Genomic DNA, 24,450 nt, shown 5'->3' on the forward strand with positions numbered 1-24,450 from the left:
CCCTTTCAATATCTCAAAAGGCTTGATGATGATTTGTTGAACCGAGATAAACCGCACGATTCACCACGTACCAAACTAGGTAGCTGACCGGCATGCATCCTAGTACCAATTCAACTAACCTTGGGTTGAATCATGTTAAATGGGTCAAACGAGGTGTCCCGCCATCCTGAATGTCAGGACCGGGCACCATCTTGAGTGTCGAGACATGACAACTCAAGAAATGGACAAGGACACAATGGGACATCCATGATCTTGAGAAACAAGATGTGAGGGTGTCTCATTACACACAAAAAATACCAAGATGGCCCCATCCCATGGTATTTAAAACCTTAAATTGAAATTACTTTATAAAATATATAAAATTTATATTCTGAAAAAATAAATATTTTCATGGGCGTGGTCTCGGATAGGAGCAATGGTGAAGTGGGAACTCAAGAATCACTATAACAAGTTATAGAATTGTATGGAATTATAAACTTAGAACGCCTAATCCATCCTATGTGTGAACAAAAAAGTAGATAAAGTATATATTATACAAATCTATATAGAACTATGATTGGTGGCAAGAATATTTCATCATAGGTACAGCTCACAACGATAAAATAGAAGGCCACTAATGAGGATCCATTATTGGAACGAAGCCATTTCTCAATTGACATTAAGGTATCTTATTTATAGGTTGAGATAATGCAAAAAAATATAATGGAAATGAAACCATAAAACATTATCATGTTGCTACAAGATCTCTCACTCAGTCCTAAATAATGGATCTCAAGGTGAACCAATGGGAAGCTCAATAACATTGTAACGTCAACAATTACTTCCATGAGAAGCAAGTATACGAAGAAAAGAAGCTCGGTTAAATATATGACAACAAATGCATGGTAGCAAAGCAACAGATATGATGATACCAAATTCTACCATTGACCCAATAAATAAGTATCTACCACAGTTCTTAGTCAAAATATTGAGGATAAAATAGAGCAGAATGCCATTATAATTTCAAAGTAAAAACATCTGATATAGCAGCAAAGCATCACTAATGTATTAGATAGGGAGATAGGATTAACTAATACATAGAATGCAAAACCACATATCATATGAATATGATATTTACCCAAGGGGCATATGATTTACTCCGCATGGAGGGAAAAGTCCTTGGCCTCTCCTGATATGACCCCATTCCATTTTCCATTTCATCATCCATTGCAACAGCATGTGAAGAATTCATCCTCCGGGTCACAGGGAAAGGAGCAAACTCCCCAACCTGGGGTAAGTCGCTCCCTGATCCTGGCCGCTGAATTTTGAACAGTATCTTGACACACTCAAACAGAGAGAAGATATTCTAACAAATAAATAAACCATATAACAGTGCAGCCTATCTTATTTGCTCTGTGGACTCAAGCTTCCTTTGTGTTCCTCTCAAGAAAAGCTGTCCACTGCGCCCAACTCTACAGGAAAAGGAAGGAAAAACACCTTTCTTAAGCAATGCACTCTTGGTTGAAAAGGCATAAAATGAGGAACTTAAAAGAAAACATAATGCCTCAAATACAAGTTATAATAACAAATACCACATATACTGCGACATCTATGTTTTCAGTAACCAAAAAGTAGCTTTCATTTTTTTCCTTTCTAAAGAAATTAGGAGCCTGCAACATGTAACTTTATTTCAAATGTAAGCTTAAGATGATATAAGAACTGAAGGGCATGCAAGATACTCCTTTTGTGCATGAACTATCCAAATCAAGGATGGAACAGCCTCTGGATCCTTATTTTCTGAAAAGGCATCTGTGTCAGAAAGAGACCTGTCCAGAAAATCTTGTTGGATTTCCAAAAAATGCCATTCCAACTTTGCAAGTTGATCCAAAGGTCTTGTCTATACTTTATTTTGACCAAACAATATTTAAGGCTTCGGCAGCCTCCCCACTTCGATCTTAATCGGTTAAGTCTGCAAGAACTGGTGCAAATATTCATAAACTCATCTCTTCACCATCTTAACCTGTAACTTTACGTCAACTTTAACCAAAATTGACTACATTTTTCTTTTCTTGCAGATTTGTTTTGTTGTTTGGTATCATATTTATCATTTCTTCATTATTTAAGCACATAGGTTATACAACACCAATTCCCAATTCTTTTTTCTTGAGTTGAAAGATGGGACATATGATAACCATGACCCTTGGTAGCCAAGACCTATGAAATGGCCTTTGTCATAGTTCCCAAATAGCCCAGGTGACCCTAGGCAATGGACCCTCCAATGGCCTAGGTGATATCCCAAGTGATTTGTTGGTGCAAGATTTAAAAAATAATACACATCTTCATATATTTTACTTAATGATTAAAACTTTTCATTATGCTCAATACACTATGTATATCACATGACCCAAAGTATAAACACCCTTGTTGTCTTAGATCAAATGACAGAATAACATCCTCCATTGGATGTTGATGTGAATTCAAATCCCATAAACAACACTACAAGAAGATAATCAATCAATATAGACTAAATGTGCACATATAAAACAATTTAAACAATATAAAAATGTTTAATAGACCATGCAACATTATTAAAAATTCACTAACAAATAAAGTAACATTTAATAAAAATCCAACACTGGCAAGTAAAAATCCACACGAAGACATGTCATTTCTAACACATGAAAAAACAAAAGAAAAAAATTATTAGCACATGAAAATTGATTACTACTAAAGGCAGAAAAAGGAAACCAAACATTCATATTTCTAGAGGCTGGAGCAAAATAGAAGAACAAAACACAAAATAAAAATAAACTATTTTGAAATAAAAAGGAGATCATCATAACCAATCTTCTTTATGTTTTCCTAGACCCTAGTCTACCATATCAAACAGCAATAAAGAAAAAAAGACTTCGAAAAATTCCCAATAGAACTCATCTACAGCAGAACTTTCAAAACTTTTCCTCTTTTAACAGTTACCATTTACGACTGTGAAGGAAACACAAAAACAAACCAAAAATTAAACAAAAAACGTCTAAAATATGAAGAGGAAGAGAGGACAGGGACAGAATCATTACAATTTGCGTTTGCTATCTGAGAAATAACAACCAGGGAATAATATAATAACCCTAATATTAACAACGGAAAAAGTCCCGACCCCTTCTTGGTGAACAGAGGAAAAGCACTGTAGTTGTTTCTTTTTCTTCCCTTTTTGGTGCAGCTATGACAGTTGTGCTTCACGATCTAAGAAAGCCACAACTACAACACAGATCAGTCCCTAAAAAAGATCTTATGCTCTTTTTAATAGATCATTTCAGTCAAAAAAAAGGGTAAAAAAGAACGACATAGAGAGAGAAGCGGACATGCCTGGATGCTTGAGGCCTCTCGGATCCCCGCCGATCCCGGCCGTTCGACTTCCGTCGCCGCCGACGGCCGCTTGTCGCTTTCGGACTCCTCCTTTCTTGCGCTGGCTGGAAAGGAGAGCGGAGAGATGGGAGAGATCGGAGCGCAGAGATGGGAGAGGCCGCGTTCCACCTCTCTCTCTCTCTCTCTATATCTCTCTTCTTTTCTCCTTTTTTTTTTTTTGTTGGTTTGTTTCCTTAGCCCTCGAATTGGGATTAAATCGGGGGGCTCGAGGGAAAATGGGACAGCCAATCGGCTCTTTTGTTGGGCTACGCGAGCTCCCGAGGGAACTGGGCGAGCCATTCTGGGCTGGGCGCCCGTGACAACCATGCCACTGAAACGTGAAATTTGGTGTTGAACTAATCAAACCATGTTTGATCGATGTATAAAAATATTACGGTTGATGTTATAGCAATAAATAATTTATCCATGCAAGATATATATGAATCTCTCTCTCTCTCTCTCTCTCTCTCTCTCTCTGCTTCATGGCCAATAATCTGGAGGCATGCTATTGTTAATTGATATTTTATAATATAACCCATCCGAGTGCATCCAAGTTCTCATCTTCCATATGTGGTACGGAGGCACGTGCATATTTGGTCGAAAAAAGTTGGAATCCCAACGATCAATTTTGATTTATACTCTAAAATTCGATCTCTACTCTTCTCTAGTATTCGAATTCCATTTCCATTCCAATCCAGATTCTAGTCACAAACCAAATGCATTGAAAAATATTATTCCGAGTTCAATTTTGGATGTCCACCGAATGCAACCTAATATTTTCTATAAACTTTAATACTTGTTGTAAGGAGTAACATTCCTTTCCCTTTAATTTCACAATGAAAAAGGAAAAAAAAAAAAAAGAAGCTGAAAATGCCCTTGCTTAATGGTGAATGAGGCTTGAGACTCTTCTTGCGCACTCAAATTAGTCTATAGTTTATTATGCTGAAACTTGAGGGTTATGTTTAAAAAGAGATTCCTATTTTTTTTTTGTGGAGCTGGAATAATAATTGAAAAGATGTATATAAAAATTGATACAATGGATTTATATGTAGTACTGCATCTTGATTATAGCCCTAGTACTATACTAGCTTAGAATGTGGGAAAGGCATTAGTTAAAGCAATTAAGCTTGGGATAGTTAAACGAGGCAGATTGCCAAAGAAGCATGTAGATAAGCTGCCAAGCAATTTTGGAAATACTTCCTTGGATAGGATGTTGATGGTTGGAAGAGAATGGAACATTGTGTGTATGGTAAGATTGTTTATTTATTCTTTTCTTCTCATATTTATCTATTTCTGCTCCTCAATTATTGATTAAAAATTATGAGATTGTTAATTTTGAGTTTCAATGAGAGTGAGATTTTTTTGAATTACACAATATGTTTTTAATTATTATATTTAAGATTGTCATATTCAAATTTTAATTTGGTTGGATGTTTTTTGAATTATAAAGTGTGTTAATTGTTGATGATGGTAATTTATTAGTGAGAAAATATTGGCATGATATTGGTCATGCACTCATGCTCTCGTGAGGTGTTTACCATATATGGCACGTTATAGAGGAATATTGAAGCATGTTCGATAGCTTGCCAAATTCCACCCATGGCATTCACTACATGAGGCTACTAATAGAGGAAGCACTGCGAATTTTTATAAAAATATGGTGAATGTGATGCAGTTTGGAACTCTTATTTATGTCACATCTCTGACCTGAGATCATTAATTGATGTAATAGCAACCGCCGCATACTCATAGTAACTCTTTCACATGCATGCAAAGTTCTCATCATGATATCATAAATCAAGCAGCAGAATAAATAATCAACTAAATAAATTCAAAATTTAAATAACTAAAATTCAAACTTTAATGTCTCACAAAATTTTAGTAATATTCAAGATCTTATAGTAGATTTTAAGAAACCCTAATCTAGAATGAAGAAAAATCAAACTTTGCTTTTAATCACTCTTCCGAAATATATTCTCGTGTCGTCTTAGTTCTCAAGATTGAAATAATGAGCTAGATAATCCAGTAAATAATAAACACTTTATCTAGACTAATCAAGAAATAAATTAAAAAATTATTAACATAAAATCAGCATATAGAATTTATTAATTCAAAACCAAATCCAAATATATAGCATTATCAAAATAATATACCTGCCAAATTCAATCTTTCTCAACATTTAAATTTCGTTCATAATTTTTCATTCTTTCAAAACATCAAGTTCATCCCATCAGCTATCAGCTCGGACCATATTTTTTTTGTTTTTTGTAGTGGAGTCATAATACCATGTATCTTCTTGTCATCTTGTGGCAAAATTCTTCGGAACCATGTATCTACTTACGGCATGTTTCGCATCTTCTTGTGGCATAAACCCAACCAAATGCCAACATATTAGCCTTCATTGGTGAGGTCCTTAAAATAGTCAGGTTGAGAGTTCAAAATAATCATGCAGTTTCATATTTTAGTTTGATAAAAATATAATAAAATCATGCGATATCAAAATCGATCAAGCACAATTCATAACAAGACCAATTCCGATTATGCATCATTATAATATTCCAAAACAAAGTATAATCAATAATAAAGTACCATTCATCGTATTCATACATCATTTAAGTACAATTCAAAATTTATTAATATAATAATTTTATAATTTGCCGATAAATCTAAAAAAGATGAAGCATTACAGGTAGACTAACGAGTCCACGTAATCTCAAAAAATGTCTTCTTAAAATCCTCAGCTTACAAACCATCGTATCCCTAGGAGATCGTGTCCAATGGCATCGGTCAGTCTGGTCTAGTAATCTAACCAATAAATCATAGAACATGAGTTAAACCACTGTATAGATAACATTACAAGGATCAATGATATATAGTTGAGTCTAGGAGTGCATGGCTAGAGCCATGGTGTGGACCGACGGTCTATGTGGTCTTTAGAAGTTCAGGATTCGTTGACTGGGGACCTGGGGTTTACCCAAATCGGAGGACAGGGATTGTTGCTAGGATTCACCTGACTCAAATAAATAGATTGCAGGGAGAGAATGACAGAGATGAGATCTTCTTTTTTTTTTTAACATGATGGAACATTGGAGAGGAGAGGCCTCCTAATGTCTTCGAAGGAAGAAGGAGGAGGCAAACAAGTCAAGATCTGGCTGTGACAAAGTGGGGTATGACAGTGACGAAAACAACCAGGTGGCCGACTGATGGAAATAGGTGGAATTTAGAAGACAGTCCCCTCAGCCTCAGTCAATCCCGATTTCAAACCCTCTCGCCAATAGCTAGGGCTCTATTGATGATAGGGGTGCAAATGGGTCGGGTCGGATCTCCCAAAATGATCCGATTTCTTGTTCGGATTCTAATTTTGGATCCAAATCCGACCTAGTTGAAAATTGGATCGGATTGGGTCGGGTCCAGATCTATAATTTTTGACCCAACAGGTCAGTCAGGTCGGGTCCATATATAACCCAGACTCGACCCAAAAAATTCGGGTCTGGATTGGGTCTAGTCTGGTTTGGGTCCAGGTGGGGTCCGGATTAGGTCTAGTTCGGGTCGGATTGGGTCGGGTTGGGATGGTAAAAATCACGAAAGCACAAAACCACAAGAACCAATTTTGACATATTCAATAGATCCACTTACAGCTAAGTATGATCTCCTGGAAAGTTGTTGCCAACCAAATTCCCAATACCAACAAGCCCTCTGCAAACATGTGAACCAACAAAGCCATTGTTACCCAAATTCCCAATACCAACAAGCTCAAAAAAGAATCCAGCTAAAATCAAGGCAAGCAAACCAATACAACCAGATGTCCAAATCCCAAACCACAAAAGATTGAAACAAAATGAACAACCAGTTCAACCATGCTCTCCCCCTTTCCTCACAGAACCCATCAATTCAGTCAATGGAATGGCTTAGAAGAGCTTGTAGGTGGACGAAGCTTCCAAGGGATGGATAAGATAGGTGAGGATTAGGGCCACCAGCATCAGCACATAGTCAATTCCTTGGTCAATTGACATCCCTGCAGAGTAGCAAAGAAACAAATTATTCAACAACAACTTTGAAAAACCACCATATAGAATCCAATTAACTTCATCTCTTGAGATGTCCAGATATATTTCTTATTACAGGATTATTTAAAGCAAAATTCTACCCCATATGACAATCCAAATAAAGGGTCACAACATCAGCATCACCACAAAATGTTGAGATTGGGTTGACCCCAACCCGACTCGAAAAATAAAACAGGTCCAAATTGGGTTGTGTCTACTCCAGGCCGATCAACCATCCAAATAGACTAGGTCTTTAAGGGCCCAGGTTTTACAACTTATATCTTAGGCTTATATTATTCTTTTTTCATCATTTGGTGTTCTATCAACTTTGAGCTACAATTTGGGGCTGCTGTTGTCTTCCATTAGAATCATGACTTCTTTCACGACAATCATGCTGGCTTTCTAGTAGCTAAATTCTTATATAAAAATATTTTATAAGAAATTATATTCAGAGAATGGCCCAAGAGGGTTTTGTTTTTCTCATGGGATTATTGAATTATAAGTTGCCAATGTTACCTACAGTTTGGCCAATAAAACTTTCATGTGGCAGACTTGTCTCCCAATGGATTTACCTTGTTGAGGGTTTCAGGATAAAAAAGATATTTTTGGTTTTTAGAATCTTAAATGTATATATAGAACTATAACTTTATTATGTTTTTGTTTTTTTACTTCTATAATGTCAGCAAACCATAAAAGAGCGACTAATAGATTTGACAAACATTGACTATTATAGTTAGTCGCAAAACCAATACAATTAGTCTTGCAAAATAGCTCGAACGCTTTTATTGTTATTGTGATTTAGACATTTTCTAGTATCAATTGCACCAAAAGCCTAAGCAAAATCTAAAAGAAAAATTTGCATGGCATTTCATTTTTTTACGAAGAAAAATATAAAAAGGATAGTTGGAAAAAATGGATTCATTTTTTCTTATTTGCAAGAATGGAATGCATATTTCGCTATCAGTTATGCTCTTGAGCCAATAGTTGAAAAGTTCTCTGAAATTTGTGCAAAGACCATCACAACCAAAACATGAATCATTTTGCATAACATCACTTGAGAATTACTTTTGAGACTTTACATCAAATAATGAAGAACCTACTGGTTTGGATCATAAGATGTAGATAGATGGCTAAAAGATAGAACAAGCAAGGAAAGAAATCAGCTACAAACAAAGAAGTAAATATCAAGTTACAACTTGAGTAATTATGAGCAATCAATCCTGAAGACAATGGCTTATGAAATTGATCATGAAGATCACAACAAGTATTTTCAAGTATAAATATATCCTAGACTTGATAAAACCTCTTTGCAGAAGATCGTAAGAAGACACTGGCCCTGCACAAAATCTAGTTAAACCAAAATATAAAGTGGCAAAAACCTTGAATGCATAAACGTTGCTATCTGGCACGCTTTTGTTATGTCCATGATTGCAGTACAAGATTCTCAATGGATTCTCATTTTTTTAAAAATGTTATATGATTTCCCCAAATTCTACTTATTTTTATCAAAATAATAACCTAAAACTTCAAACTCTAAATATATCATAAAATTCATATCATTGAATTTGAGGCTTAGAATAAGGAGGAGGGAGCAACCATGAGAAAGAGAACCATTCACACCACCGATCAAACATAACCTTGAAGTATTTTTTTTGTTTCCTTTTTCACAACGAATCAATCTCAGGAGAAGAGAAAAAAAGCTGAATCCCAATTTGCTTAGAATCCTATTTGTCATATAGAATTTAGAAAAATCCTCCATTGATCTGAAGCAATTCTTCCAGTAATCTACGCTAGCATCTATTGCTTCCAATTTCCTATCACCTTTCATAGCATGGAATCAAACATACATGGACTCCACATCTGTTCTAGAGAATACCTCTTGATGCACAATAAAAGATTACTGCTAGAATTACACTTTCAGAAAATTGAAAACTCATTATGTGTCTACGTCTTGCAAAGAGAACAAAAGCAAATGCCAAAGAGATTGAACAAATTACCTCTGAAGCATGGGTACCTCGAGAGGAAAACATTTAACATGAGATTCACAACCATTGTAGAGGGGGAGCAAGAAACCTTGCATCATGAGGTTTTAAGAGCTTTCAGACAGAAGGAGCTTAATGAGAACCAAGTAGAGAGAGAGAGAAAGAGAGAACTGCCGGGTAGGCTTGGGTTCCAAGGCTTTGGGGTAGTTCTAGATCGGTGGGGACTTGAGGGAAAAAAACTTACAAGTTTTAAATGTTGTGTGTGAGAGAAGAGGGGGCATCGTGCCACTAGATTTGGTGCGAATAGGTGGAATTTCAAAGATCCCACAAAGTATTTACCAAAAAAAAGATCCCATAAAGTAAAAGATATTGTTAGAATCATTGTAGAACCATTGATTGATTGATTATGCCAAATTTGGTCGGCCCTACCAAAATTCATCTTGATTGATTTATGATTGATTTTGCCAAACTTAGTCGGGCTTACCAAACTTAGTCAGGCTCCTAGTACTATATAAAGACTGCTCCTGTACATTGTAACAAATAAACAGGAATATAATTCTCTTCTCTTATGCTTCTTTTTCAACGTGTATCAACTAAACCCGTCCTATCAAAGTTGTTTTTTTTTTTTATTTTCTTTTGGTTTTTTATTGGTGTGGCATGACATGGGAAAACATTGGCCAAGAAAGGCCAAGGCACAAGGGTCAATAGTTCAGAGTGGCCTATGTGGAGGTCTGTAGGCTGCGGATCCTAGGGGAGGGGGAAGACAAAACACAAACACCATGAATGGGGGGAAGTTCTAATTAAGATACCAAGGAGTATTATAACATGACTCTCTAGTCCATGGACTTGTGTAGTTACCCAAATAGATGTAATGTAAATATCAAAATGGGCTAAGAAGGAAGCCAAATACATGTTGGGCAAGTGCATGGTACTATTGAGCTGAGTTGAACACTGCTTGGGGTTTAGATGTTTGGCTCGAAAACTCATAAGCCTAACTAAGGTCCATTAGTAGAAGGTTTAAATGCAAGTAGTCTTATATTTTGCATTTATAGGTCGATTATGGCTTGCCCTATGATCTAATAATCTTCCACCAAAGCCAAATACTAGTCCATGGCTGTAGAATGTTGCAAAGTTACTAGGCTTAGATATCTCCACACTGATCTTGGGTTGTCACATACTAAACTAGTGTCTTTCTTTTATGATAATCAAGCTATACTTTATATTGTACTTAATGCCATATTCCTTGAGTGCATCAAACATTTACAGTTGCATTGTCACATTTTTTATGAAACATTACAAATTGTTCTAACAGCCACAAAGTATAGTCCAACTAATCACCAACAGATGATCATCTTCAAAAAACCACTTGGCAAAGCTTAATTTCAATTTCTATCATCCAAGTTAGGAATTTGAAATCTTCTTGCACCTACTTAGGGGCCATATTAGGAGATAAGAATGATCTAGTGTTGGTTAGGAGGATGAGATTGACCCTATGAAGATTTATTGTAACGTTCTGCAACCAATTTGGTTGCAATTATCACTACAACAAATGTGGGTTTTGCCGACTCACTTTTTCCGTTGCTAGGAAAAAGCGTCGATAAAGTTTGGCTCAGCGCCAAGCTTTGCCGACGCTTTTACTTAGCGTCGGGAAATCTCAAGAAACAACGATGCTATTAAGCGTCGTTAAAACTTTTACAAACGACGACGCTTATAAGCGTCGTTAAAAAACATAAAACCCCCAACCGCTCGCTCGGCCCCCTCTCGAGTTCATTTTCTATCAGTGGATGCCCTACCTGCGCGCCGACTTCCCTGCTGCCGTCGACCTCGCCCTCGGCTGAGGTAAGCTTCCTCCTTCTTCTCCTCCTCCTCCTCCTCCTCTTCAAACTAATCTCACCTCCATCCCTAGCCCCGATCGACGATCGAAGATTCCGCTTCTCCGCCGCCGTCGACCTTGCCGTCATCTGAGGTAAGCCTCCTCCTCCTCCTCCTCCTCTTTGTTTTCTTCTTGTCTTTAACTCTCTTCCGGCCCGGTCTCCTCATCCTCTGCCGGTCGATGCCCTAGCTGCGCGCTGATAGCTCACCAACATCCCGAGCGAGCTCTAGCTACTCCGTCGCCATCGACATCGCCGTCGTCTGAGGTAAGTGATCCTCATACTCTCCGTCTTGATCCTTATACAGATTTTCCTATTATTGGGGTTAGACAAAACAATGAACAATGGAAGAGAGAGCGCTGAGCAGCAGATGAGAAAGCAAAGGGATTTTGGATGGTAGACTAGTATTATTTCTAGACTAGATTTCTTGTATCTTCTTCTCTCTATTTCCCCTCCATTCCTTTCCTTTTCCATGCCTAGACTCCTCTTTTTTGAGCTTGGATTTGCAAAGAGTGGTGTTAGATTCACCTTTAGCAGAGTGTAACAATTCACTGACTCAAAAATCCTGATAGGCATCGCATTTGGTGCGTATCCCATGTGTCTGATAAGTGCTTTAGGGTTTAGGAAACAACAAAGACCTGGTTTCAGTTCTGAAGATTGTGGTGGAGATGAAATCATTGCCTGATCTTGTTATTGATAGAACTGCATATACTGCAATGATTGATGCATTGCTGGCTTGTGGGTCGACCAAGGGTAATATGTGTAACTTCTGAAGTGTTACCGTTGGCCTCTTTAATAATGATATTTTTTTTCATTCTTTCTTTTACTATCAAATTTTAACTTAACCATTGCATACATAAATTCAGCTTGTTGAGCTTGATGGAACAAGATATTATTAGTTAATTGTCTAAAATCTATTTTCTGTGATTATGAATGGAATCAGAAATTGTTAGAGTTTGTATAGAAGAGTAAGGCTGTCAGTTTGTTTACAATATACATTATTTGTTTATGTAGATAAATGAATCTATTCCTATAAAGTATGAATACAAGAATTGGAAAGAGGAACTTCAAAGATTACTTCAACTTTTACAGTTCCATGAACTTGACGACTACTCATGAGATGAATTCATCAACAAAAGGAAATGTGGACTTATAGCAACCAACAAATAAATAAAGTGATCGTTCATCTTAGGAATGACTGACTTGAAACATTAGCATGCCACTGCAACTTGATCATTTACTCAATCAAATTTGTCAACACTAACAGCCACTTAAACACCAAAGCAGAACTCGATTGAAGCATGAAGGTTTAAACACTAGGAAGCCATAATATGTTTAGCTGTACAAATATTCTCTCAAACATCTAAATCACTATTTATTTTTTTAATTCTTTTATTATTGATTTAACGCTGGAATAGAAACTAAGTGCATAATTAGATACATAAGATTAAATCTAACATAATGCAATCCACATAACATAGAATATGTTGTATAATTCTCTTATTTCTTCATTAATTTGATAGTTTATAAACTTATAACTGTTTCTCATAGAAACTATGTAACTTTTAAAATTCTATAAATACTTACTTTAAAATTGAGAGCTCTTAGAAACCATTTAAGTGTTTTGGAACCATGTTCTGAAAGCAAAAGCCTATAATGATATGCCTTCATTTTTAGTGCTTAAGAGTAATCTTGTAACCAGTTGATTTCTTAAAGCTTCTACAAGTTGAGGAGGAGCAAGATGAGACTGCTGATTTGGTTAGCATCCAACAGCATGTGCTTCTGAATGAGGGCATAGACAGGGTGACTTGGATATGGGATCTTCCTTGTGAAAGGTTTCTATGATTCTTCTTTTTTTTTCCCACTGCGGAGGGATCTGTTCCTCCTATTTTTATGCTACTTGGAGGAGTGCAATTCTGAAGAAGCTTAGAGATATTGGGAGGCTGTTGTTGATTAAAAAGCTATTAACAGTAGAGAATGAAACAAAGAAGAACTGGAACTTGCCTTTGAGATGTGTTCTGTGCTGAGCATTAGGAAATCGTGGGCTATTTGTTCATCAATTGGAGAATGGTGGCAGGTTCTAAGCATTTCTGGCATTTCTATACATTTGCTTAATGTATAGAAATTACTTCTATACATTGAATTAATTAGCAATTTATTTAGATTTTATTTATTATTTAACTAATATTGCTTCTTTTTGTGCATACTAAGTAACAACATGCCGCAAGGAAAACGATTCAGAGATGTTGAGTTTCAGCACACATCCGTGGGATCTTCTTCCGATCAGTCCCCACAGTCTCAGCAGCCCGACGAGCCCCGTCAGCACGAGTCTCATTCTGAGCACGTGTCACCTGCTGATTGTCCAGACATGGATGACGTGCACATCCAGGGTAATTTGATTTACATTTTTTATATTAATTTTGCTTACAATCCATGGATATTTTATTTTATTTTTATAGATGGACCGGGGAGAGTGAGGAGGACACGAGGACCCACTCGAGCATAGGACGTGTGGAGTCTACGTGAGGATAAGAAGATCGTCGTTCAATGCAATGAACTGGGGCAGCCTATCAAGAGGGCTGCAAGCATTTTATCGACTTTTCTAGGATCGGTTGCACGGAAGGGTCAGTTGTGTCCGCTCAACTATACGAAATAGAATTAAATGCTTCCTTCGTATAAGGTTGAGCTTCTTAAAGTTATTGAGGTAAAGAATTGAATTTGCTTACTATCATAATTTTATTTTTTGATTTATCATTATTATAACATTCTTGACTTTGGTGTAGAAAAAAGTTTGTCCTTCCTGCAAATAGCCATGATTGGGTGTTGAAGTCCGTCAACCGCAAATGGAAAGAATATAAGGCGAAACTAAAGGCGGACTGAAAGCACGTGGGCATGACTGAAGAGGAGGTGGCTCGTGTTTGTCCTCCTGATGTAATCCCTCATCAATGGAGGGGGCTTGTCCACTACTGGTTTTCAGAGAAAGCTCAGGTTGTGTATATTTTTTCAATACCTTAGATTGTATTTACTAATAATATAGATTACAAATTTACACATTAAATATATTATATTGTTTATTCTTTTTTTGGAAAAACATATTTCAACATTGGTAGAGCTGCACGAGCCTCTCAGACTGTTCCTCATACTTTAGGCTCGATGAGTTATGCTAGGCGTAGAGCTGAATTCGTAAGTTTTTTTGAAACTCTTTACAACTATTTTAAATTGTTCTATCATATAGCATGTATCATGATAACTAGCTTGTCAATATACTTTTTGTTGTAGATGGATGATAATGGGAGGGAGCCTGCTAAGGTGGAGTTTTATAAGATGACTCATACCCACCAAGATGACAGTTTTGTTCGGAAGGAGGCAAGAGATATAGTTGTATATATTAATCTTTGAATCTTTCAACGATATTATTATCAGTTCTATTATTGCCATACATTAATATGACTTTTTCTTTTGTACATTATAGGACAGGGTAACAACTCTTATTTCAGAGCGTGTCGGATAGTCATCATCATCCGATGCGACCAGTCATGTCGAAGCTCAGGTGCTCGCCGAATTATTGGCCCAGAGCGTTATGGACGAGTGAGGGGTTATTGTAATATCCGGGCCCAATTTAAGCCCAATACTTTTTTGGGCTCGTACTTGAGTATTGGGCCAGGACACCTAATGGGCCCAACTGGGGCCCATTGTTGGCAGCTATTTGATGGCTGCTATCTCATAGCCTGAGGATGGATGTGACTAGGGTAGGGCCAGCTGGGAAGCTGTGGAAGACCCAGCTGTTAAGCCTTTCATGAGGAGGAAGCTGGGCGTGACACCTCGCACCCCACCTAAACCACTTAAAAACCTACTAGTTCTCCCTTCAAAAATCTCAAGAACCTGTGAACCGGCAGAGGAGGTGTCGGAATGGAGGCACTGGAGCACGGGATACTGCAATCTCCTTCGGAATCAAGGTAAATCCCTCCCGGCTACCTCCTTTCAATTGTTCAGCGTATGAATTAAAAGAAAAGAAGATGAAGGGGGAGGGGGTTAACCATGCGCAGCCAGGGACGTCGCCGACGGCGTGAACGTTGCCGGCCTCGGCTCGGCCGCAGGCACAGGCTGCGGACCGGCTGCGAGCACGGCCACGGACACGGCCGCAGGAGTCAGCCGCGGGCGCCGCCGGCCGTGGCGTGACCCCAAGCTCGGCCTCTCCCAAGCCGCCTCCTCTTCTTCCTTGAGATGGGAAGGGGAGGAGATTAGAGTGGGATAGGGGGGGGTCTCGGTGAAGAAGAAGAAGGGAGGAAAGAAAAGAAAATGAAAGAAAGAAGAAAAAGGAGAGAGGGAAGAGGGGACTCACCCGTGTGCGGCCGCGAGCGTCGCCGGCGCCGTTGGTCCCCGCCGCTGGCTCTTCCTCTCCCGAGATCCCTCTTCTCCATGGGAAGGAGAGAGGGTCGGCGACCACGGGCCGCGGCTGCTACAGGCGCCACAGGAGCCGCCTGCCGACCTCCATTCGGCCCCCCTCCCGAGCCCCGGCATGGGGTCGCCCCCTCTATGGTCACGGAAGAAGAGAGGGAAAGCAGAGAAGAAGGCAAGAAAGAAAAGAAAGAAAAGAAAGAAAAGAAGGAAAGAAGAAAAGGAATGAGGACTCACCGGCTTGTCATCGTGTGTGGCGGCCGCCGGCTTCGGCCGCGAGCACCGTCGGCACGATCGTCGACTGCAGGCACGGCCGAGAGCACCGCGGGCTCGGCCGGGGACGCCGCGGGGCTTGGCCGTGGGCATCGGCCGCAGGCGCGGCCGAAGGCGTCATGGGCCTGGCCGCGGACGCCGCCGGTCGTGGCCTGTCCCCCTTCTGCTCGCCGTCCTCCCTTCCGCTCGCCGTTCCCCCCTTCGTCGGAGAAGGGAGGAGGAGATCGGGATGAAAGAGAAGAAGGGAGGAGAAGAAGAAGCTTCGGGAAGGAGAAGAAAGGAAAAAAAAAAAAAAAGGGGAAAGGAAAAGAAAAAGAAAAGAAAAAGAAGGAAAAGAGAAGAAAAAAAAAAAAAGAAATGGGTTTAGCCAAATTTGACTAACCCAAGCCCAATTAGGCAGGGCTAAGTCTAAATCCGAGCCTAATTAGATTGGGCTAAGTCTGGGCGAGTCTAAACTATAAGTTGGGTTAAATCCGAGCTAATTTAGGTTAAATTGAAATGGGTCCGAACCCAATTAAGCAGAGTTGGTCTCAGCAGATCTAATTGATTGTGAATCAGGCTCAATTCAAGCCCAATTCAATTGACAGAAGGTCGAATTGACCTTGGGCTAATCCTGACTCAGGCCCAAATGAGCCACATTGACCAAATCAAAGGGCCCAATTGGCTGGACCCAATTATTAACGAAGCCCAATCCTTTAATTAAAAACCCAATCAACCCATGTGGACCTAATCTGGTTTTAAATCGAGCCCCAAAGGCTCTAAATTGGGTAAATTGGACTTGGGCTAGATCCTTGGATGGGATCCAAGCAAGTAAATTCATAGTATGATGAGCTAAGAGATTTTATAATAAATAAATGGGGAATAATGTAAACCCTATGATGTTGTTTTAGGTGATTAAGGATTTGTCACCTGGACTTGAGCAATTTGGAAAGCGAATTGAAGTAAGTAATCTGCCTTAATCTTATCGTAGATCTTGTATTACGTTTTATAAGATGAACCAGCGTTTTTCATACAATTTGAATTGTATACATGATTTGTGAAGAAAGTAAGTAATCTATCTTAATCTTATCGTAGATCTTGTATTACGTTTTATAAGATGAACCAGTGTTTTTCATACAATTTGAATTGTATACATGATTTGTGAAGAAAGTAAGTAATCTGTCTTAATCTTATCGTAGATCTCGTATTACGTTTTATAAGGTGAACTAGTGTTTTTCATACAATTTGAATTGTATACATGATTGGTGAGAAAAGTAAGTAATCTATTTTAATCTTATTGTAGATCATATGAGTACTATGTTTGTTAAGTTTTTAAAGTGTTATTCATGCATGATATGTTATGATGGATAAGCAACTTGCCTAATCTCATAAACTATGGCCATGTATGTACCATGATTATACTTATATTTTAATCATGCATGCAAGTTAGTATAACGAAATACTATCTAGCCAAGAGGCACTATAATGGGCTCAAAGATGCTACCGATCGAATGCAACTGAGCTGGCCTTGCTAGTGGCCGAGAATAACTTCGCTGGCCTTGCTAGTGGCCGAGAATGACTAGCTGGCCCCGCCAGTGGCCGAATGGACTTCGCAGTAGCATCCGAGAGAATGGACCACGACATGCCGGGGGCACGGTTTCATATGCATACTTTATGAAAATGATATTTGAAGCATGATCATGAGGCTCATTTCAGAGCCTGGGTATATGAGGCGGGTGTTTCCAAATCCTGCAGATGCGTTTTGGGGAGAAGCAAAATCGGTGAGGGGTGAAGGACGCTTGCGTGAAGCCCCGGAACCGGCCAACATCTGGCAGGGGAGCCCCGTGTTTCCCCCTCATGTAGGCCCGATAGTCACGTGCCCTGCGAAGGCGGGCCGTGACATTTATGAACGTGCCTCGCCAAAGCATACATTGTTTTACAACGGGTTTTTGAATATATCCTTATGAAATGTTGTATTTTGCTAAAACCGCTATCTCCTTTAAATGATGCTAATCGCATGAATTCTTATGTTTTATGAAAATTTTGTTTGACTGAAAATACTGCTTTGTTTAAATTGCATACATATTATGCCATGATGATTATTAGATAAATATGCATGTCAGCTTCTCAAAACCTGATTTACATGTTTAGCCTACTAGTTGATCCGGTAGGATTATGCAGGATTACTTACTGAGCCGTGTAGCTCATATCCGTTCATTTACTTTTTCTTTCAGATCCTTACCACTGATAGCTGCCAGAGACACGTTAATTTGGTATCAGGGCTTCTTTCTTTTGGGGTAAAGCAAGTATACTTTTGTGTACATAAACTACATAGAAGCTCTGTATTTGGGTACTGACCAGCATGTTGTACTAAGAATGCTTTCACATGAAAAGATTCGGTTGGTTTGACTACCCTGTTACCCAGGTATGAGGCTGCGTGCTATTGTGGGCGGTAGTCGGCAATAGCACGGCCGTGTCACGGATCCGGGTCCGGGGCGTGACAGTTATGGCGTTGGAGTTACCCCCACTCAGTTGTCTGCAGTGGAAATGTATAGAAGAAATGCTGGAGAAGATAGTAGCAATGCAGAAGTTAGTAGACTTCGGGCAACAATTGAAGATATGAAGGATCGCCATTAGGCAGAGTTGGCGGAGCTGAAGCAGAACCAACAAACTTTGCAGTCTCAGCTTGAGCATATTTCATCTATGTTGCAGCGATTTCTCCCTCCTCAAGTAAATAACTATATATATTTGATGACTTTACATAATTATCACTTATTTTCTTTAGTTAATGATTTTCATATTCCTAACTTCTAAAGTTTTTTTTTTTTTTTTTGTAGATTTCTGATACTTCAACAACTCGTAGAGATGATGATAGTGCTGAATCCGGTTCCTGATATTTTTGAGACAGTTATCTAAGAAGTTTTATATGTATTTTTCTTATATTTTTTAAAATATATTGTAATTCTAAACTTATTATGTAAATTTCATCATATATGACAATATGTATTTTTTGAATGATCTGAATGTTTGTTTTGATGTAAATGTAATGCAGGTTCATATTGCTATAATATGTTTCTTAATGTGTATTTGTTTTTCTAATTTTTTTTCAATAAAAAAACCACTCTCGACGCTTTAAAGCGTCGTTAAAAACCTCGTTTGGCACAAGCTGGCACGCTTTCGCCGACGCGAAAGCGCGTCGGTAATTACCGACGCAAATAATCGTCGGTAAAAACATGCGATAAGCGTCGGTCAAAATACAGCCACTAACCGCCACGCGACTGTTGTAGTTTATGCCGACGCTTTTTTGCATTGGAAAAAACCATACACCGATGCTTCACTAAGCATCGGCAAAGCTTGACTTTTGCCGACGCTGTTACTTAACGTCGGCAAAAACTTTCCCCACTCGGGTATCTCCGACGCTTTAGCGACGCTTGTCGTTGCGTCGGCGGTACTTTAGCCGACGCTAAAAAGCGTCGCTAAAGGTCAAAAAAAGCGCCGGAATAGGTCCTTTTTCCTGTAGTGTATTAGAATTGTCTTGAATCCTATTAATCATGGGAATTCGCTTACATAGATACTTATAACTCATTCTAATTGATTAATACAAACAATACTTTCAATTTTGTACAGTAGAAGATTTTCTCTCCAATTTGTGGTTGGATCGGAGAGAGCCAATTGGCCATCCTTGACAGGCACAATGGCCATGATATTTAACTCCATACAGAAACATAGGGCCTCTTTACGGTTTGGGAGAAAAGAGGGGGTATTTCATGGGAACATGGCATCCATCGCATCAAGATCTATCTTTTGGAACGACAATTTAGATAATTGGAACCTTCTTTTTTTTTTTTATCAAATGGGCCTTCCCTTGAGTAAGTTTGTGGTAGTATACATGGTGCATTCCCAAACAATAAAAAGGTCAGAGCCAGGTAGTCTCATTATTTAATTCTATTGATGGTGTCAACCTATTTTAGCAGCTAATACTGTTGGATTAGCACCATCTTAAAACCTTTTAGATCTCCAAAATATTAATGATATCACTAATATGCTCTTTATTGTGGATAATAAATAGGAAATAGCATTGTTGATAAAGCTCTTTATTTTGGATAATAGATAAGGTTGTTTAATATGGTTCTCTAATAAGATATTTATTATCTTATTAAATCATAAAGAACTTTTTATTAGTACTATAAAATAAATGCAGAATTTATGACATTATTAATACTCTTAATGTATGCTGATATTAATAACAAACACCTTTTATTAGTACCTTGAACATATCAATCATTAGATTACACTAATATTTTATTAATTTTTATTAATTCTAATGATCATAATCTTACTTAAAAGTGAATGTACAATCACTAATAACTCCACTATATTGTATTTAAATATCCACGAGATGCAATCTTCTTATTATATGCAGATTTGATCATGATTTTATTATTTCATAATAACATATTATTTTACTATATCGGTAGATATATATACTATTAGAATTTTCTATAGTGATAGCATGTCATAATACTAGTGTCAAAATTTTATTTTAGAAAATAATTAGGCTCTTATATCTACCCTATTCCATTATATTTCTATTATCTGTTCTATATTGCATTTTAAGAATAGCAAAAACAATGTAAAAAAATTGCACCCATACATCATGTGTTTAAATATATATACATACATGCATACATACATACGTACATATAGAATGGTAAAGAAGGAAATACTTGGTGAAAGAAACAAAAGAAGAAGGCCAAGTTGTTATTTCAGGAAACGAAAGGACAAAAGAGGAATAATATATCAAATAGAATGATGGTTTCTCATGCAAAAGGTGGAAAAAAAATAAAAATTAGTGGATCTTCTCTTTCCAATGTAATTGGTGGTGTTCCTTCATATTCGTGTGCCCGTAAATTCCGTCCAAACACGTCTTATGTTAGAATGTATTCCCTTGTTTTTTGGTATATAACATCTCCTCCTCCACCATCTCTTCTCCTTCCCCCTCCTCCCCCCTCCTCGCTTTCTTTCTTCCAAATATTGTAGGGGGATTCTTCAGCTTCGACCATGGCAGGAGGTGCGATCATAAGCAACAATGGAAGGGTAGAATACCCAGGGAAGATGACGCTCTTTGTTTTCCTCACCTGCCTTGTGGCCTCCTCTGGGGGACTTATCTTTGGTTATGACATCGGGGTTTCTGGTAACTTTAGAGAAAGAACACTCCCTAGTAATTTTGTATCCTTTTTAGCAGTTTGGACTAAGTTTGATGGATTTTTGGAATTCTCTTTGCTTCACTTCAAGGTGGGGTGACGTCGATGGATTCATTCTTGCTAAAGTTCTTCCCGTCAGTTTACAAGGAGGAGAAGGAGAACGTAAGCACCAACCAATACTGCAAGTTTGACAGCCAGCTTCTTACTGCCTTCACATCATCTCTATACTTAGCAGCGCTCATTGCTTCATTCGTTGCATCTACAATGACAAGAATGTATGGGAGGAGGTGGTCAATGTTTGTGAGTGGAGTTTCCGTTCTCGTGGGTTCTGCCCTTAATGGTTTAGCAGAGAATGTGCTTATTCTCATCGTTGGTCGCATCCTTCTTGGTGTTGGTGTAGGATTCGCGAATCAGGTAAGAAATGATCCGAATCATCTTTTGCTAGCAATAATCATGATTACTTGAAGAATATTTATATCTTGAATATATAAACATAGAATGACATCCTTCTACAATATTTAACCTTTTAGATAAAGTTTTTTTAAAAAAAGTTTCCTAGTTTTGAAATTTGGAAATTATCTACAACTGCTACGTATCTTAAATTTCTCTAAATCCAACTTCTATTTATAAGCATTTCAAGATGATGATGATGATATGGGTGAATGCTAATCTTTTGTTATCTTGATATATTAATCATTTTGTCACTATTGAACAACATTCTCTTGCGCTTTTATTTATATATGCAGTCTGTACCAGTGTATCTTTCTGAGATGGCACCTGCGAGGCTTCGAGGCATGCTCAATATTTGTTTCCAACTCATGACTACAATTGGGATATTTGTTGCCAATGTTGTCAACTATGGAACTGCTAAAATTAGTGGTGGGTGGGGTTGGCGCGTTAGCCTTGCGCTTGGTGCTGTTCCTGCTGTGATTATAACCATTGGCTCACTGTTTCTCTTTGACACCCCTAACTCCCTTATTGAGCGTGGCCATAAAGAGAAGGCTAAAGTTGTGCTCTCCAGGATTCGTGGCACTGATGATATCTATCATGAGTATGATGATCTGGTGGTAGCGAGTGAGGAGTCCAAAGCTGTGAAGCACCCCTGGTCTAATATACTAAAGAGGAAGTATCGACCGCAGCTCACCATGGCCATCCTCATCCCCTTCTTCCAACAAGTCACTGGCATTAACGCTATCATGCTATATGCTCCTGTTCTCTTCAAGACAATTGGTTTTGGCACCGAGGCCTCCCTCATGTCTGCTGTAATTATTGGTGTTGTCAAAGTCCTTTCGACGTTAGTCTCCATTGCCACCGTCGACAAGCTCGGTAGGAGGGTGCTCTTTTTACAAGGTGGCACACAAATGATCATATGCCAGGTAACAATGAGCATGAATTCGTAACTTCGATTAGTAGCAAGGTCATTGTCGATAGCTTCATTCATTGTGAGCAAGTTGAACATTTTGTTGTTTTTTCTGAAATTGCAAGCTTGACGCTTTCTCGATTTCCCTAACAACCTTTGCAATGAGATTATTAATAGAATTTCTTATAAATTATTCTCGCAATTGGCTTTAATTCTAGAAATTTTAAAACCAAATCGTTCTTCTTCTTGGGCATCAGATACAAGTTCCAAGTTACTATTAAGTTTAGGAAAGATTTGTAAACAGGTTGCAATGTGTTGGCTCTCTCTAATCTCTTCAAGTATGCAACCTGTAAGAATGTTAGACTTAGAGATAGTTTGATGCGCTGTAATTTAGTTCTCCTCCATTCTTGATGATCAAGCATTTTAGAAGTTCTAAAAAACCTTCTACTCCTGCTTCAAGACCTGCCACATTCTAATCAACTGGTTTCTTTAACCTAGTTGGGCACTACTGTAGCCAATTCTCCATAGTCTTCTTGATCATCTAGGAATTTTTGATCCCTCGTCTCAGTCCTTTTTATGGCTTTTCCCTGTGCACAAGATTCAGGATTTTTAATTAGCTCCTTTGCATGAACAAGATCTTGAAAGCAGAGAATATGATGAAATAAAATTGGAACTACTAGAAATATTCCAGCCACTTATGAATATTCCAGAAGAGATCATTGATCATTTCTTTTTTTTATTGGTGCAACTTCTCTAAATCTTTTTGGTTCTCTTTTAGTTTTCTCTTGCTTCGTCCTCTATTCATTCCCATGGATGTATTGCTTCTTTGGAAGTTGTGGAGAATTTTGACTATTAGTGCCTATTGCAGACCTGATAGATAAAAACAACGTTTTTTCTTCATCTGTTCCCTGGGTTCTTTGGCTAATTGAGAAAGAGCTAATTAATTTCCAACAACTTGTTATTGATAGAATCCATTATTCTTTCTCTTGTCTTTTGTAATTGTTTCCTTCCTTCTCCTTTCCTTCTTCCATTTCTTTTCTTTGCTTTTGCAGCTCTCATGTTCTTAATGAAAGCAAGTTGGGTCCTCCTAACTCTTTTCTCAAAAAAAAAAAAAAAATCACTTTTTGAAAATAATGAAAGTTGATAATTTGGTATTCTTCTTTGAATAATTTAATGAAGCTAATGATTGATGCTTGAACTTTATATTTCAATTCTTCTATATATTTTCTTACACACATATTGAAATATTCTGCTGTGACGCAGATTATAGTGGGGACATTGATTGCGATCAAGTTTGGGACTGAGGGACATGCAATTGTATCAAAACCTTATGCTATCTCTGTGGTGGTGTTCATTTGCCTCTATATGGCTGGCTTCGCATGGTCATGGGGTCCACTTGGATGGTTGGTCCCTAGTGAGATATTTCCTCTTGAGATCCGGTCGGCAGGCCAAAGCATCACAGTCTCTGTCAATATGTTTGTTACCTTCGTCAATGCGCAAATATTCCTTACTCTCTTTTGCCACATGAAATTTGGGCTCTTCTACTTCTTTAGTGGGTGGGTGACCATGATGACCATCTTTATTGCCCTATTCCTACCTGAGACCAAGAATGTGCCCATTGAAGAGATGGTCCTTGTGTGGAAAAAACATTGGTTTTGGGGCAAGTTCATTGCTGATGAGGATGTTCATGTTGGAAATATTGGGATGAGCAACAGCAAACCATGAGCCACTGATGGATGATCTGTTTAGAATTCTTTTCTTTCTTTTATTTGTTGTAATCGAGCTTAAAAATCTTGACCTCTTGTGGCCACCTATATCACTCATGAAGACTTCGAGCTGAAGAAAGCAAATTATGAATGAATAAAGCACAATTTGTACGCTTTGTAGCTCTTTATCTTTGTATGTTGCATGAGAAAATACAAGTCAAGAAGGAACACAAGATCCACATTAAATATA

General features: G+C 38.2%; 2 protein-coding genes and 1 long non-coding RNA gene across 23 annotated transcripts in view; 1 reads left to right on the top strand and 2 right to left on the bottom strand.

Moving 5' to 3' along the window:
* Nucleotides 1-3,703, bottom strand: part of LOC103698431 (pyrophosphate-energized membrane proton pump 3) — a 28,178-nt gene extending 24,475 nt beyond the window's left edge. Inside the window, exons 1-3 of one of the 12 annotated variants that reach the window (XM_088717506.2) lie at nucleotides 3,339-3,703; nucleotides 3,134-3,219; nucleotides 1,118-1,451 (exon numbers count right to left, since the gene is read on the bottom strand). In XM_088717506.2, the coding sequence (XP_088573632.1) occupies nucleotides 1,118-1,231 (114 nt within the window). In that variant the 5' untranslated portion in view covers nucleotides 1,232-1,451; nucleotides 3,134-3,219; nucleotides 3,339-3,703. Of the gene's footprint in view, nucleotides 1-1,117; nucleotides 1,452-3,053; nucleotides 3,254-3,338 lie in introns of all 12 variants that reach the window. The other 11 variants (XM_039120473.3, XM_088717511.2, XM_089929417.1 and 8 more) reach the window with 11 other exon arrangements.
* Nucleotides 3,704-7,088: 3,385 nt separating this feature from the next.
* On the bottom strand, nucleotides 7,089-16,273 carry LOC148714200 (uncharacterized). The gene is made up of 3 exons (XR_015976059.2): nucleotides 15,916-16,273; nucleotides 15,623-15,814; nucleotides 7,089-7,396 (listed from the first exon to the last, which is right to left on the bottom strand). It is a non-coding gene; the product is annotated as an uncharacterized LOC148714200 (long non-coding RNA).
* LOC103722924 (sugar transport protein MST3-like) lies at nucleotides 14,680-24,380 on the top strand. 10 transcript variants are annotated; one of them, XM_088717521.2, is made up of 7 exons: nucleotides 14,680-15,236; nucleotides 16,842-16,892; nucleotides 18,165-18,227; nucleotides 20,971-21,124; nucleotides 21,226-21,548; nucleotides 21,881-22,510; nucleotides 23,758-24,380. In XM_088717521.2, exons 4-7 carry the CDS (start codon nucleotides 20,992-20,994, stop codon nucleotides 24,217-24,219), a joined length of 1,548 nt encoding a protein of 515 aa, XP_088573647.2. In that variant the 5' UTR covers nucleotides 14,680-15,236; nucleotides 16,842-16,892; nucleotides 18,165-18,227; nucleotides 20,971-20,991; the 3' UTR covers nucleotides 24,220-24,380. The 10 variants fall into 10 exon arrangements, 4 of the variants coding, with proteins under 4 accessions (XP_088573647.2, XP_088573648.2, XP_038978907.2 ...); XM_088717522.2 differs by lacking the exon at nucleotides 16,842-16,892; XM_039122979.3 differs by lacking the exon at nucleotides 18,165-18,227 and having other exon boundaries at nucleotides 14,681-15,236.
* Nucleotides 24,381-24,450: the final 70 nt, after the last annotated feature.

Source organism: Phoenix dactylifera, chromosome 3 (assembly GCF_051530095.1).
Source record: "Phoenix dactylifera cultivar Ajwa chromosome 3, Ajwa_hap1_PhDact_Kaust_v1.1, whole genome shotgun sequence".
NCBI classification, from domain to species: Eukaryota; Viridiplantae; Streptophyta; class Magnoliopsida; order Arecales; family Arecaceae; genus Phoenix; species Phoenix dactylifera.

Excerpts from the sequence above, each read along its gene's own strand:
- LOC103722924 (XM_088717521.2), top strand. The coding sequence starts at position 20,992 with ATGGCAGGAGGTGCGATCATAAGCAACAATGGAAGGGTAGAATACCCA. Across the intron at positions 21,549-21,880 it reads GTGTAGGATTCGCGAATCAG|TCTGTACCAGTGTATCTTTC; the intron begins GTAAGAAATGAT and ends TTATATATGCAG. Across the intron at positions 22,511-23,757 it reads CACAAATGATCATATGCCAG|ATTATAGTGGGGACATTGAT; the intron begins GTAACAATGAGC and ends GCTGTGACGCAG.